The 12,407-nt window shown below is 43.5% G+C and overlaps 2 protein-coding genes and 1 long non-coding RNA gene across 4 annotated transcripts in view; 2 read left to right on the top strand and 1 right to left on the bottom strand.

Moving 5' to 3' along the window:
* The window catches only part of HAVCR2 (hepatitis A virus cellular receptor 2), a 51,536-nt gene that overhangs the window by 8,850 nt on the left and 30,279 nt on the right, over positions 1–12,407 (bottom strand). Inside the window, exon 7 of one of the 2 annotated variants that reach the window (XR_004263125.1) lies at positions 3,116–3,245. Coding sequence is in view for 1 of the 2 variants with exons in the window: in XM_032259573.1 (XP_032115464.1) it covers positions 3,112–3,245 (134 nt within the window). In the remaining variant the exon portion in view is untranslated. Of the gene's footprint in view, positions 1–2,662; positions 3,246–12,407 lie in introns of those variants that run through there. The other variant, XM_032259573.1, reaches the window with a different exon arrangement.
* Positions 1–12,407, top strand: part of IQCE (IQ motif containing E) — an 82,314-nt gene that overhangs the window by 63,420 nt on the left and 6,487 nt on the right. The gene's annotated exons all lie outside the window — the stretch shown is intronic.
* LOC116537437 lies at positions 442–1,234 on the top strand. Its single transcript, XR_004263126.1, has 2 exons — positions 442–1,027; positions 1,095–1,234. It is a non-coding gene; the product is annotated as an uncharacterized LOC116537437 (long non-coding RNA).

The following is a 12,407-nucleotide window of genomic DNA, read 5'->3' as shown; positions in this document are numbered from 1 at the left end:
CTTGAGCCCAGGAGTTCTGGGCTGTAGTGTGTTATGCTGGGTGTCCGCACTAAGTTTGGCATCAATATGGTGACCTCCCGGGATCAGGGGACCACCAGGTTGCCTAAGAAGGGGTGAACCGGCCCAGGTCAGAAACAGAGCAGGTCAAAACTCCAGTGCTGATCATTAGTGGGATCACACCTATGAATAGCCACTGCACTCCAGCCTGGGCAATGTAGCAAGACTCCATCTTTTTAAAAAAAAAAAAAAGTTAAAAAGTTCACAAGGAATAAAATTAGAAGATAATTGAAAACAGGAAATACTTTCAAGGCGTTTGCATTTAAAAAAAATTAGTTGGGCACGAATGCCTGTAGTCCCAGCAATTTGGGAGGTGGAGGAATCACTTGAGCCCAAGAGTTTGAGGCTGCAGTGAGATATGGTAGCACTACTACACTTCAGCCTGGGTGACACAGTGAGTCCCTGTCTCAAAAAAAAAAAAAAAAAAACTTTTGTAAAAATGGGAGGAGAAAATCCCGGGTATTTAAGTGGTAAAAATAACAGCATGTTTGTATGATCTGGAGACAATCAAGAGGAAGAAAGGGAGAATTTGCTGGGGCAACAGGTCAACAGAGAAGTGTGATCTATTGCCCAATTAGAAGATTCCAATTCGCAACCAGGGATATCTTATTGGTGCACACGCTAAGCGAGCACATATGTCTGGGGAAGCTCCAGGTTGATTGCTTCCTCAGTGAAGTAGGAAACAGTTGAAAGTTAGCAGTAAGGATGGGGAAGAGGTTTGAGGAATTTGAAGAGAGCTTTAGGAGAGCAAATGAAGTAGGGACAAATGTTCCACCATCTGGCAGCACTCACGTATCACTGGAAGTAGGAGGTCACGAGGCTGACGCTCTGCGGCTACCTGCAGCTGCAGACTATGAGGGACGAAGAAGACCCACATCAGCAGATAACTTCATTATATTCCCAGATATTTCTCTAAACATCCCTCCCACTTTAGAGGTATTTAATGGCTTGCCAGTGCCTTCAAGGCAAAGTCCAAACTCTTAAAGCTGCCCACCTTCCCAGGCTGGTCACACTCTATCATTCTAAGCCTCACAAAGTTCCAAACAAACCGAATCGCTTATACTCATTAATCTTTGCAAGCTCGATAATTTCAAACACATGAGACTACTACAAACCTTCAAAAATCAGCAGCCCACCCTGGGCTGAGTGAGTCCCCATCTCTACAAAAAAAAAAAAATTAAAAAATTAGTGGTGAGGCGGGGGCATGGTGGCTCATGCCTATAATCCAAGCACTTTGGAAGCGGAGGTGGGCAGATCACCTGAGGTCGGGAGTTAAAGACCAGCCTGACCAACATGGTGAAACCCCGTCTTTAAAAAAAAAAAAAAAAAAAAAAATTAGTGGTGAGTGGTTGCACAAGTGTGTGGTCCCAACTATTTGGAAGGCTAAGGTTGGAGGACCAATTGAGCCCGGGTCAAGGCTGCAGGGAGCCATGATTGCACCACTGCATTCCAGCCTGGGCGACAGAGCAAGAGCCTTTCTTTCTTTTTTTGAGATGAAGTTTTGCTTTTGTTGCTCAATCTGGAGTGCAATGGTGCCATCTCGGCTCACTGCAACCTTCACCTCCTGGGCTCAAGCGATTCTCCTGCCTCAGCCTCCTGAGTAGCTGGGATTACAGGCAGGTGCCACCAAGTCCAGCTAATTTTTTGTATTTTTAATAGAGACGGGGTTTCACCGTGTTAGCCAGGATGGTCACAATCACCCGACCTCAGGTGATCCACCCACGTAGGACTCCCAAAGTTCTGGAATTACAGGTGTGAGTCAGCGCACCTGTAGAGTAAAACGCTTTCTCAAAACAAACAAAACAGCCAGGGGTGGTGGCTCACGCCTCTAATCCCAGCACTTTTGGAGGTTGAGGCAGACAGATCATTGATATCAGGAGTTCCAGACCAGCCTGCCCAACATGGCGAAACCCTGTCTCTACTAAAAATACAAAAAATTAGCCAAATATGGTAGCAAGCTCCTGTAGTCCCAGCTACTCAGGAGGCTGAGGCAGGAGAATCAGTTAAACCCAGGAAGCGGAGATTGTGGCTCATGCCTATGTCCAGGCCCTTAGGAGGCCAAGGCAGGTGATCACTTGAGTCCAGAAGTTCAAGACCAGCCTGGGCAACATAGTGAAACCATATCTCTACAAAAACGTTTTAAAAATTAGACAGGCGTGGTGATGCACACCTGTAGTTCCAGCTACTCAGGAGGCTGGGGTGGGAGGATCTCTTGAGCCCAGAAGTTTAAGGTTACAGTGAGCTATGATCAAGCTGCTGCACTCCAGCCTGTGTGACAGAGCAAGACTGTCACAAAAGTCAGCAGCCAACGCTAGGCTTTTGATTTACTGAACATTATATGAGTTTTTTTAAATAATGTTTTTCGAGACAAAGTTTTTTGGCTCACTTTATCCTCTGCCTCCCAAGCTCAATCCATCCTCCTGCCTCAGCCTCTCCAGTAACTAGGACTGCAAGCATGTGCCACCACACTCTGCTAATGGTTTCTATTGTTTTGCAGATGGGCTCTGACTATGTTGCCTAGGCTGGTCTCAGCTTCCTGGGCTCAAGCAATCCCCCTGCCTTGGCCTTCCAAAGCGTTGATTACAGGCATGAGCCACCACTCCCAGCTACAAATATTTTTACTTTACAAATAATAAAACTACGAACAGAGTTATGCCCTCAACACATTTCCACATTATTATATAATACCCATTTAACAGATCAGGAGAAGCTCAGCAAAAGTATGTGTTGAGCTGAAAGTCACAGTTTCAAGCCAGCCTGAATAAATACAGCTCAACAGAAAGGTACCACACAATTTTCTGCAGTTTTATTTCTTCCTCCTATTTCTCACACTAAACTTGCCCAGGTAAAGTAAATAAGGCCACTATGGAAGTCCATGATTCCATTTAAATAAAAGTCAATTTCTCAGGCAATCCAAAAAACTCTGTTTTATGTAAATTTCCCCTAAATTTCTTGGCTCAATCATTATTGTCCTTATATCTCATATAAAACTACAAAAGTCCAAGCAGCTATATCCTGGTTTTCTCTTTGTCGTAAGTTTCCAGAGGACTGCACTTACCAGTTAGTTAGGAGGCTGTTTTCCAGTTTCTCTTCCTTCCTCCCGGTCTGTCTGTAGCTCTCCTCCAAAGAGCTTTGTAGATAAAGACAACTTTCTCCCAGAATTCCATTCTTTATCTCTTTGCCACACCCTTACATAAGAATAATGGGAAGCACGTTTGAACATTACATTTCTCCAGTAGGCCGATCTTTTTGCTAGATTTGATCCACTTACAAATTTAAACAGATTACAGGAGATTATTAGTAGGCTGGAATAGTACTTGTTCTCTGCTGGGCTTTTTTTTTTTTTTTTTTTTTTCTTTCTTTTTTCAGACGGAGTCTTGCTCTGTCGCCCAGATCGGAATGCAGTGGCGCAATCTCATCTCATTGCAACCTCTGCCTCCCGGGTTCAAGCAATTCTCTGTCCTCAGCCTCTCGAGTAGCTGGGACTACAGGCACTTGCTACCAGGCCTGGCTAATTGTCGTATTTTTACTAGAGTCAGGTTTTCGCAATGTTGGCAAGGCTGGTCTCTAACTCCTGAACTCCGGTTATCCACCCACCTTAATCTGCCAAAGTGCTGGGATTACAGGCGGGAGCCACGGCGCTCTGCTGGGCTATTTTTAAAGATTCAGTCAAGATCTGGATGTTAGGTCAGACTCCAGGCTTGAAAATTTTTCTTTTATTTGAGCTGGAGTCTCTCTGTTGCCCAGGCTGGAGTGCAGTGGTCCAATCTTGGCCCACTGCAACCTCTGCCTCCTGGGTTCAAGCAATTCTCTGCCTCAGCCTCCTGAGTAGCTGGGATTACAGGTGCCACTACATCCAGCTAATTTTTGTATTTTTAGTAGAGACGGGGTTTCACCACGTTGCCCAGGCCAGTCTCTAACTCCTAACCTCAGGTGATTCTCCCACCTCAGACTCCCAAAGTGCTGGAATTACAGGTGTGAGCCATTGTGCCCAGCCAGTAGTTTAGTATTTTAGACTCTACTAAAAAATAGAAAAAAAAATAGCCAGGCATTGTGACACATGCCTGTAATCTTAGTTACTATGGAGGATGAGGCACAAGAATTGTTTGAACCCAGGAGGCAGAGGTTGCAATGAGCCAAGATTGCATCACTGCGCTACAGCCTTGGTGACAGCGTGAGACTGTGTTTAAAAATGAAAAGAAAAGAAATATTTCCAAGAATTATTAAATTAGGCCAGCCATGGTGGCATGTGTCTCTAGTCCCAGATACTGGAGATGCTGAAGCAGGAAGATCGCTTGAGCCTAAGAGGTCAAGACTGCAATGAACCATGATTGCACCACTGTACTCCAGCCTGGATGACGGAGGGAGACCCTCTCTCAAAAAAATACAAAAACAAACAAGAAATATTAGATCAAAAAAACAACATGGTGGCTCACGCCTATAATCTCAGCACTTTAGGAGGCTGAGGTGGGAAGATCACTGGACCAGGAGTTCGAGACCAACCTGGGCATGTGAGACCTTGCATCTATGAAAAATAAAAGTTAGCGGGGTATGGTGGCATGTGCCTGTAGTCCCAGCTACTTGGGAGGCTGAGGTGAGAGGAAAACACAATTTAAACCACACACACAACAACCACCACCTATTTTATAGGAATCTAGTTTTGCAAAAACACTGCAACAAAATGACAGCATATGTTGGTATGTATGCACATGTGCCTATATGGAAAAGTTACAGGAAAGAACCTAGGAAACTAGTCAGGTCAGAGTATCGTATCTGGTAGGGAAGCAGGCTGAGACAAGAGGGACTTTCAGTTTGAGGCTAGATATTTATGTATCATTTGACTATTTTACAAGAATGTGCCAATATGCTGTTAATATAATGCATGCAAAGTGTTTTAACAACAACAAAAAAACGCAAATCACAATCCCAAAACTGTACATTCTTGCAAAAGTAAAGTCCTTTATTTTGGTGGAGGGGGGACAGGGTATTACTCTGTTCCCCAGGCTGGGGTGCAGTGTCACAAGCACAGCTCACTGCAGTCTCAACCTCCTGGGCTCAAGCAATTCTCCCACCTCAGTCTCCTGAGTAGCTGGAACTACAGGAACATGCCACCAGCCACCACACCCTGCTAAATTTTTTTTTTTATTTTGTAGAGACAAGGTCCCACTATGTTGCCCAAGCTGTTCTAGAACTCCTGGGCTCAGGCAATCCTCCTGCCTTGGCCTCCCAAAGTGCTGGAATTACAGGTGTGAGCTACCACACCCAGTCATGAGTGCAAGTTCTTTTACATTTACATAATATACTTCATTTTTCATAGCCTAATTACCATCATCCTTTTCTTTAACCAGGAAAGACAGAGAGAAAAGACAGCAACTTAAGTTGCCAAAAGCTAAACTAGGACATCAGCAAGCATCTAGAAAGACAGAAGATTATAAAATAATGCTTTTGTTTGTTTGTTTGTTTTTGTTTGTTTGTTTTGAGACAGAGTTTCACTCTTGTTGCCCAGGTTGGAGTGCAATGGCACGATCTCGGCCCACCACAAGCTCCACCTCCCAGGCTCAAGCGATTCTCCTGCCTCGGCCTCCCGAGTAGCTGGGATTACAGGCATGCCCCACCACACCCATATAATTTTTGTATTTTTAGTAGAGATAGGGTTTCTCCATGTTTGTCAGGCTTGTTTCAAACTCCTGACCTCAGGTGATCTGCCCACCTCGGCCTCCCAAAGTACTGGGATTACAGGCATGAGCCACCGCACCTGGCCAAAATAATGCTTTCATAAACATAAAAGCACTACACCACAAAGCGCATGTTCTTCTACAAAGTAGAAAATACATCGGGTCACTATAGTTGACCCTTGAACAACATGGCTTTGAACTGCAAGGGTCCACTTGTTTGCAGATTATTTTCAATTAAAAGTTATACCGAGCGTGCCTGCCTTTCCTTCCTCACCTTCCATCTCTACTTCTGCCACCTCTACCACCCCTGGGACAGCAAGACCAACCCCTCTTCCTCCTCCTCCTCCTTCACAATGAGCTTACTCAATGTAAAGATGATGAGGACAATCTTTATGATAAGTGGTAAATATATTTTGTCTTCCATAGGATTTCTTAGTTCCATTTTCTTTTCTCTAGCTTACTTTAAGAATATAGCATATAATATATATAATATACAAAACCATATATATTATATGACTTATAGACTGTTTACATTATCAGTAAGGCTTCCTGCCAACAGTAGGCTATTGGCAAATTTTTTGGAGAGTTATATACAGTCCAAGCAAGGTGGTTCATGCCTATAGTCCCAGCACTTTGGGAGGCCAAGGCAGGAGGATCACTTGAGCCTAGGTGTTTAAGACCAGCCTCGGCAAAAAGCCAAAACCCCTTCTCTACAAAAAATACAAAAATTAGGCAGGCACGGTGGCACACACCTATAGTTCCAGATTCTAAAGAGGCTGAGGTGGGAAAATTGCTTGAGCCTGGGGAAGTCAAGTCTCCAGTAAGCAGTGATCATGCCATTGCACTTTAGCCTGAGCAACAGAATGAGACTGTCTCAAAAATTAAAAAAAAAAAAAAAAATAGAAAAGTTATATGCTTATTTTCAACTGCACAGGGGATCAGTGTCCCTAGCCCCCATATTGTTCAAGAGTCAACTCTGTATATTTATTTGAGGGACTGCTGTTACAATCGACATCACCTGTGTCACTTTATGCATTCACCCATTTATATTTACTGAGCACTTGCTATGTGCCAGGCAACCTTAATTCTATGAGACTCATTTCAAGTTTTACAGAGTTAAGCAAATGCTAAAGCTAAGAATTTGTATTTTCAGAAATTTTTATTTAATGACATCACAAAAAACCCTTTTCTGTATCATTCAGAATCTAGCGTGTGGGTCTGCGGTATGCTTATTGCCTTTTATTACAACCATCTGCTTGAATATCAGGCTGCCTTGCTGTATTCTGACTTCCTTGAAGAAAAAACATAAACCTTTTTGTGGTGCCCGTGTCACAGCTTGTGTCTGCAATACAGCAGGCATAAGTTTATTCATCCAGTCTACAAATACTTATTTCATACCCACTGTAAGCCAAGCAATGTACTAGGCCCCTGGGATAAGGCATGAATGATAGAGTTTACTTTCTAGTTGAGGGTTGGGGTAGATAGATCACACACATAGAAAAATGCAAGCAAGAGAATTTCAGATTGGAACAAACTATGCAGGAAATAAACTGAATTAGAGATGGGAAGATCGTTACTTGGATAGGGTGGTTGGGGGAACGCTCTTAGATGAGATTTAAGCTGGGTGCAGTGGCTCATGCCTGTAATCCCGGCACTTTGGGAGGCTGAAGCAGGCAGATCACTTGAGGCAAGGAGTTTGAGACCAACCTGGGCAACATGGTGAAACCCTCTCTCTATTAAAAATACAAAAAAAATTAGCCGGGTGTGGTGGTAGGCGCCTGTAGTCCCAGCTACTCGGGAGGCTGAGGCAGAGAATCACTTGAACCCAAGAGGCAGAGGTTGCAGTGAGCTGAGACCGCGCCACTATACTCCAGCCTGGAACAGAGCAAGACTTAGTCTCAAAAATAAATAAGTATAATTAAAAACTAAAAAAAAAAAAAAAAAAAAAAAAAAGAAATTTAAACTGGAAACCAAAAGATGAGAAAGAGGAAGCTGTCTACAAACAGTCTGAGAGAAGTATTCCGAAGAGAGGAAATGGGCATCGAAAAGGGGCTGGAATCAGGAAGAAGTTGGGCTGTTCTAGAAATAGAAACATCAGCGTGGCTGAAACACAGAGTATAAGGAGACGTTGGTGAGGTCAACAAAATTTCAATGCAAGCTATTGAAAGGTTTTAAATAAGAGTAATTGAATCCAGTTGATGATTTAAGAAAGAAAAATAAGGCCAGGTATGGTGGCTCACGTCTGTAATCCCAGCACTTTGGGAGGCTGAGGTGGGTGGATCACAAGGTCAGGGGTTCGAGACTAGCCTGGTCAACATAGCGAAACCCCATCTCTACTAAAAATAGAAAAACTAGCTGAGCATGGAGGTGCGTGCCCGTAATCCCATCTACTCAGGAGGCTGAGGCAGGAGAATTGCTTGAACCTGGGAGGCAGAGGTTCCAGTGAGCTGAGATTGTGCCACTACACTCCAGCCTGGGCAACAGAGTGAGACTCCATCTCAAAAAAAAAGGAAGGAAGGGAGGGAGGGAGGGAGGAAGGAAGGAAGAAAGGGAGGGAGAGAGGGAAGGAAAGGAAAGAGAAAATACCTAGGTTACTGTGCGAGGAGAATGAACTACCAGGAGAGCAAAAGTGGACTAGGTGGCTACCACTAGGAAGCCATTTCTTGGTTGGATGCATGGACACATGGATGGAAGGAAGGAAGGAAGGAAAGAGAGAAGGGAGGAAAGGAATAAACAGATGAATGAATGATAAAAATAACTCTGATTACAGTTTGGGCCCCAGTAGCTCAGCCTGTGATCCCAGCACTTTGGGAAGCCAAGGCGGGTGGATCACTTGAGTTTAGGAGTTCAAGACAAGCCCAGCTAACATGGCAAAACCCTGTCTTTACAAAACATACAAGAATTAGCGGGCTGTAGTGGCAAGCACCTGTAGTCTCAACTACTTAGGAGGCTGAGGCTGGAGGATTGCTTGAGCCCAGAAGGCAGAAGTTGCAATGCCATGATCAAGCCACTGCACTCCAGCATGAGTGACAGAGTGACAGACCCTGTCTCAAAAAATAAAAATAACTCTGATTACAAAAGAGCAAGCTTCATGAAAGTTACTTGACCTAGATTTTTTAGCTTAAACTGGTTTTTAAGTCAAATTTGAAAAAGTAAAACCAAATTATTTTTAGTGAAGGAACATGCTGGAATAAAAATAGGGTTTTCTAAAATGATTGACTTGAAACAGATGGTATATATTTAGCTATACACTTGCTGGCATCTTGGTTTAAAATATCTATTTTGTTTTATAGTCATAATACTTCCATCAGGATCATACCCTTTGACAAAGCAATTCTATATCTAGAACTCCATACCTGGAAAATACACAAATGTGGCTGGGTGCAGTGGCTCACGCCTGTAATCCCAGCACCTTGGGAGGCTGAGGTGGGCGGATCACAAGGTCAGGAGTTCAAGACCAGCCTAGCCAATATGGTGAAACCCCATCTCTACTAAAAATACAAAAAATAGCGGGGCACTGTGGCCGGTGTGTGTAGTCCCAGCTACTGGGGAGGCTGAAGCGTAGAATTGCTTGAACGCAAGAGGTGGAAGTTGCAGTGAGCCAAGATCACACTACTGCACTCCAGCCTGGGTGACAGAGCGAGCCTCTGTCTCAAAAACAAAAAAAGAAAATACACAAATGCACATAAGTTTTTCGTATAAAGGATGTTCTTTGCAGCCTTATTTGAAATGGAGAAAGAAAATAAATTATCTGTCAATAGTGAAATGATTTAATAGAACATACATGTTTATTCTACTCAATACTATATAGCTATCTAAATAAAAGGTATTCTCCCAAATATTCTGACATGAACTAATAGCCTTCTGCAAATAGTGGAAAAAAAAAAGTGAGTTATAACCTATATCTGTTTGTGTGTGTGTGTGTGTGTGAGAGAGAGAGAGAGAGAGAGAGAGAGAGAGAGAGAGACACAGCACGGTGGCTCACTGTGACTCATGCCTGTAATCTAGCACTTTGTTATTTTGATTTTTTTTTTTTTTTTTTACTTCTATCCAAAAGTTACTATGCAATCTCAGCATTTAGGAGACTGAGGCAGGAGGGCCCAGGAGTTTGAGGCCATCCTAAGCAACATAGTGAGACCCGCGTCTCTATTTTTAAAAAATAGGGCCAGGTGCAGTGGCTCATGCCTGTAAATCCAGCACTTTAAGAAGCTAACATGGGCAGATCACTTGAGGTCAGCAGTTAGAGACCAGCCTGGCCAACATGGTGAAACCCTCTCACTGCTAAAAATACAAAAATTAGCCAGGCGTGGTGGCGGGCAACTGTAATGCCAGCTACTTGGGAGGCTGAGACAAGAGAATCACTTGAACCTGGTAGGCAGAGATTGCAGTGAGCTCAGATCATGCCATTGCACTCCAGCCTGGGTGACAGAGCGAGACTCCATCTCAATAAAAATAAAATATAAAATAAAATAAAAATAAATAAAGGAGAGTGAGAAAGAGTGAGAACAGAGAATTGTCGGCTGGGCGTGGTGGCTTACACCAGTAATCCCAGCACTTTGGGAAGCTGAGGTGGGTGGATCACCTGAGGTCAGGAGTTCAAGACCAGCCTGACCAACATGGAGAAACCCCGTCTCTAAAAAAAAAGAAAAAAAAATAAGAGAATGGTGTAGAACTGTGTTGTCTAAAACTGTAGCCACTAGCAACATGTAGCTATTGAGAACTTAAAATGCAGCTAGTCAGAACTGAGATGTGCTTTAAATGTAAAGTGCACTCTGAATTTTTACCGAATTCTGAAAACTTACAATGAAAGAACACAAACTCTCTCCCCCATTTTCTTTCTTTCTTTCTTTCTTTTTTCTTTTAGGATGTCCTAGAATCTCTCCCCCATTTTCTTTTTTGAGACAGAGTCTTCCTATATCACCAACGCTGGAGTACAGTGGCGTGATCTTGGGTCACTGCAGCCTTGACCTCCCAGGCTCAAGCAATTCTTCTACCTCTCAGCCTCTCAAGTAGCTGAAACTACAGGTACACATCACCATACCAAGATAATTTTTGTATTTTTGTAGAGATGGGGTTTTGCCATGTTGTCCAGGCTGGTCTCGAACTCCTGGACTCAGGCGATCTGCCCTCCTCAGGCTCCCAAAGCGTTGGGATCACAGGTGTGCACCATCACACCCAGCCCTCATTAATTATCTTTTTCTTTATTCCATGTTGGAATGATAATAGTTTAGATGAATGGAGTTAAATAAAATTTATTTTTAAAATTAATTTCACCTGCTTCTTGGAGAAATGGTGACTACAGAAACTGTGCTATGATTGCAATTTTGCTGTGAATCTTGAATTGTTTCAAAATAAAAAGTTAAAAAGCATCAATAAGGGAAACCACCAGTCTGATAAGTTGTCTTCTGCTTAAATAGAGATTCTTACATAGGGTCCCAATGTACTACTATAAGGTAACTGACTATTTGGCTGTCTCACCCTGGAGTATACCTTGTAAACACATTTGAAATAATTTCAAACAAATTGTTTGAAATAAGGCAGCTGGCTGGGCTCGGTGACACACACCTGTAATCCCAGCACTTTGGGAGGCCAAGGCGGGTGGATCACGAGGTCAAGAGATCGAGACCATCCTGGCCAACATGGTGAAACCCCATCTCTATTTTTTTAAGAAAAGAAAGAAAGAAAGAAGGCAGCTATATAGTAACTAATGTCATATTTCTTGCTTTGTCAATGCTGATAATTATTTTCTGAAATTCTGTCAATTCTGATAATTAATTTCTCTAATGGTGATTAGGAGCTTCTTAACTGCTGCTTATGTAATGGGAATTTTGTTGGAGTACGAGGTTGGTGGGAAGAACAATGAGAAATGCAGGGAACTTCACGAAGGCCTTGGCAGCAGGCAGATTTCAGAGCCCCCTCAGGGTTGGCTCCTTTCTCCTTTTTCTTTTTTTAAAATTTTTTGAGACGGAGTTATCGCTCTTGTTACCCAGGCTGAAGTGCAAATATGTGATCTTGGCTCACCGAAACCTCTGCCCTTCCCCATCCCTCGGGTTCAAGCAATTATCCTGCCTCAGCAGCCTCCGGAGTAGCTGGGATTACAGGCATGTGCGACCATGCCCAGCTAATTTTTGTATTTTTAGTAGAGATGGGGTTTCACCATGTTGGTCAGGCAGGTCTCGAACTCTTGACCTCAGGTGATCCGCCCGCCTCAGCCTCCCAAAGTGCTGGGATTACAGGCATGAGCCACCGCTCCTGGCCAGCTCCTTTTTTCAACCCTCAGATTTAGTTAATACCAAGGTCAAAAGACTTTTGCTAAGACCTAGAGTTAAACTTTGGGATAAAGAAATGAATCAAGAAACCTACATTATTGGCCGGGCGCGGTGGCTCAAGCCTGTAATCCCAGCACTTTGGGAGGCCGAGGCGGGTGGATCACGAGGTCAAGAGATCGAGACCATCCTGGTCAACGTGGTGAAACCCCGTCTCTACTAAAAATACAAAAAATTAGCTGGGCATGGTGGTGCGTGCCTGTAATCCCAGCTACTCAGGAGGCTGAGGCAGGAGAATTGCCTGAACTCAGGAGGCGCAGGTTGCGGTGAGCCGAGATCGCGCCATTGCACTCCAGCCTGGGTAACATGAGTGAAACTCTGTCTCAAAAAAAAAAAAAAAAAAAAAAAA

This window comes from Sapajus apella, unplaced genomic scaffold, assembly GCF_009761245.1.
Source record: "Sapajus apella isolate SASKATOON/1434 unplaced genomic scaffold, GSC_monkey_1.0 scaffold110, whole genome shotgun sequence".
NCBI lineage: Eukaryota > Metazoa > Chordata > Mammalia > Primates > Cebidae > Sapajus > Sapajus apella.
The sequence above is the reverse complement of the archived record's forward strand: the minus strand, read 5'-3'. Positions and strand labels throughout refer to the sequence as shown.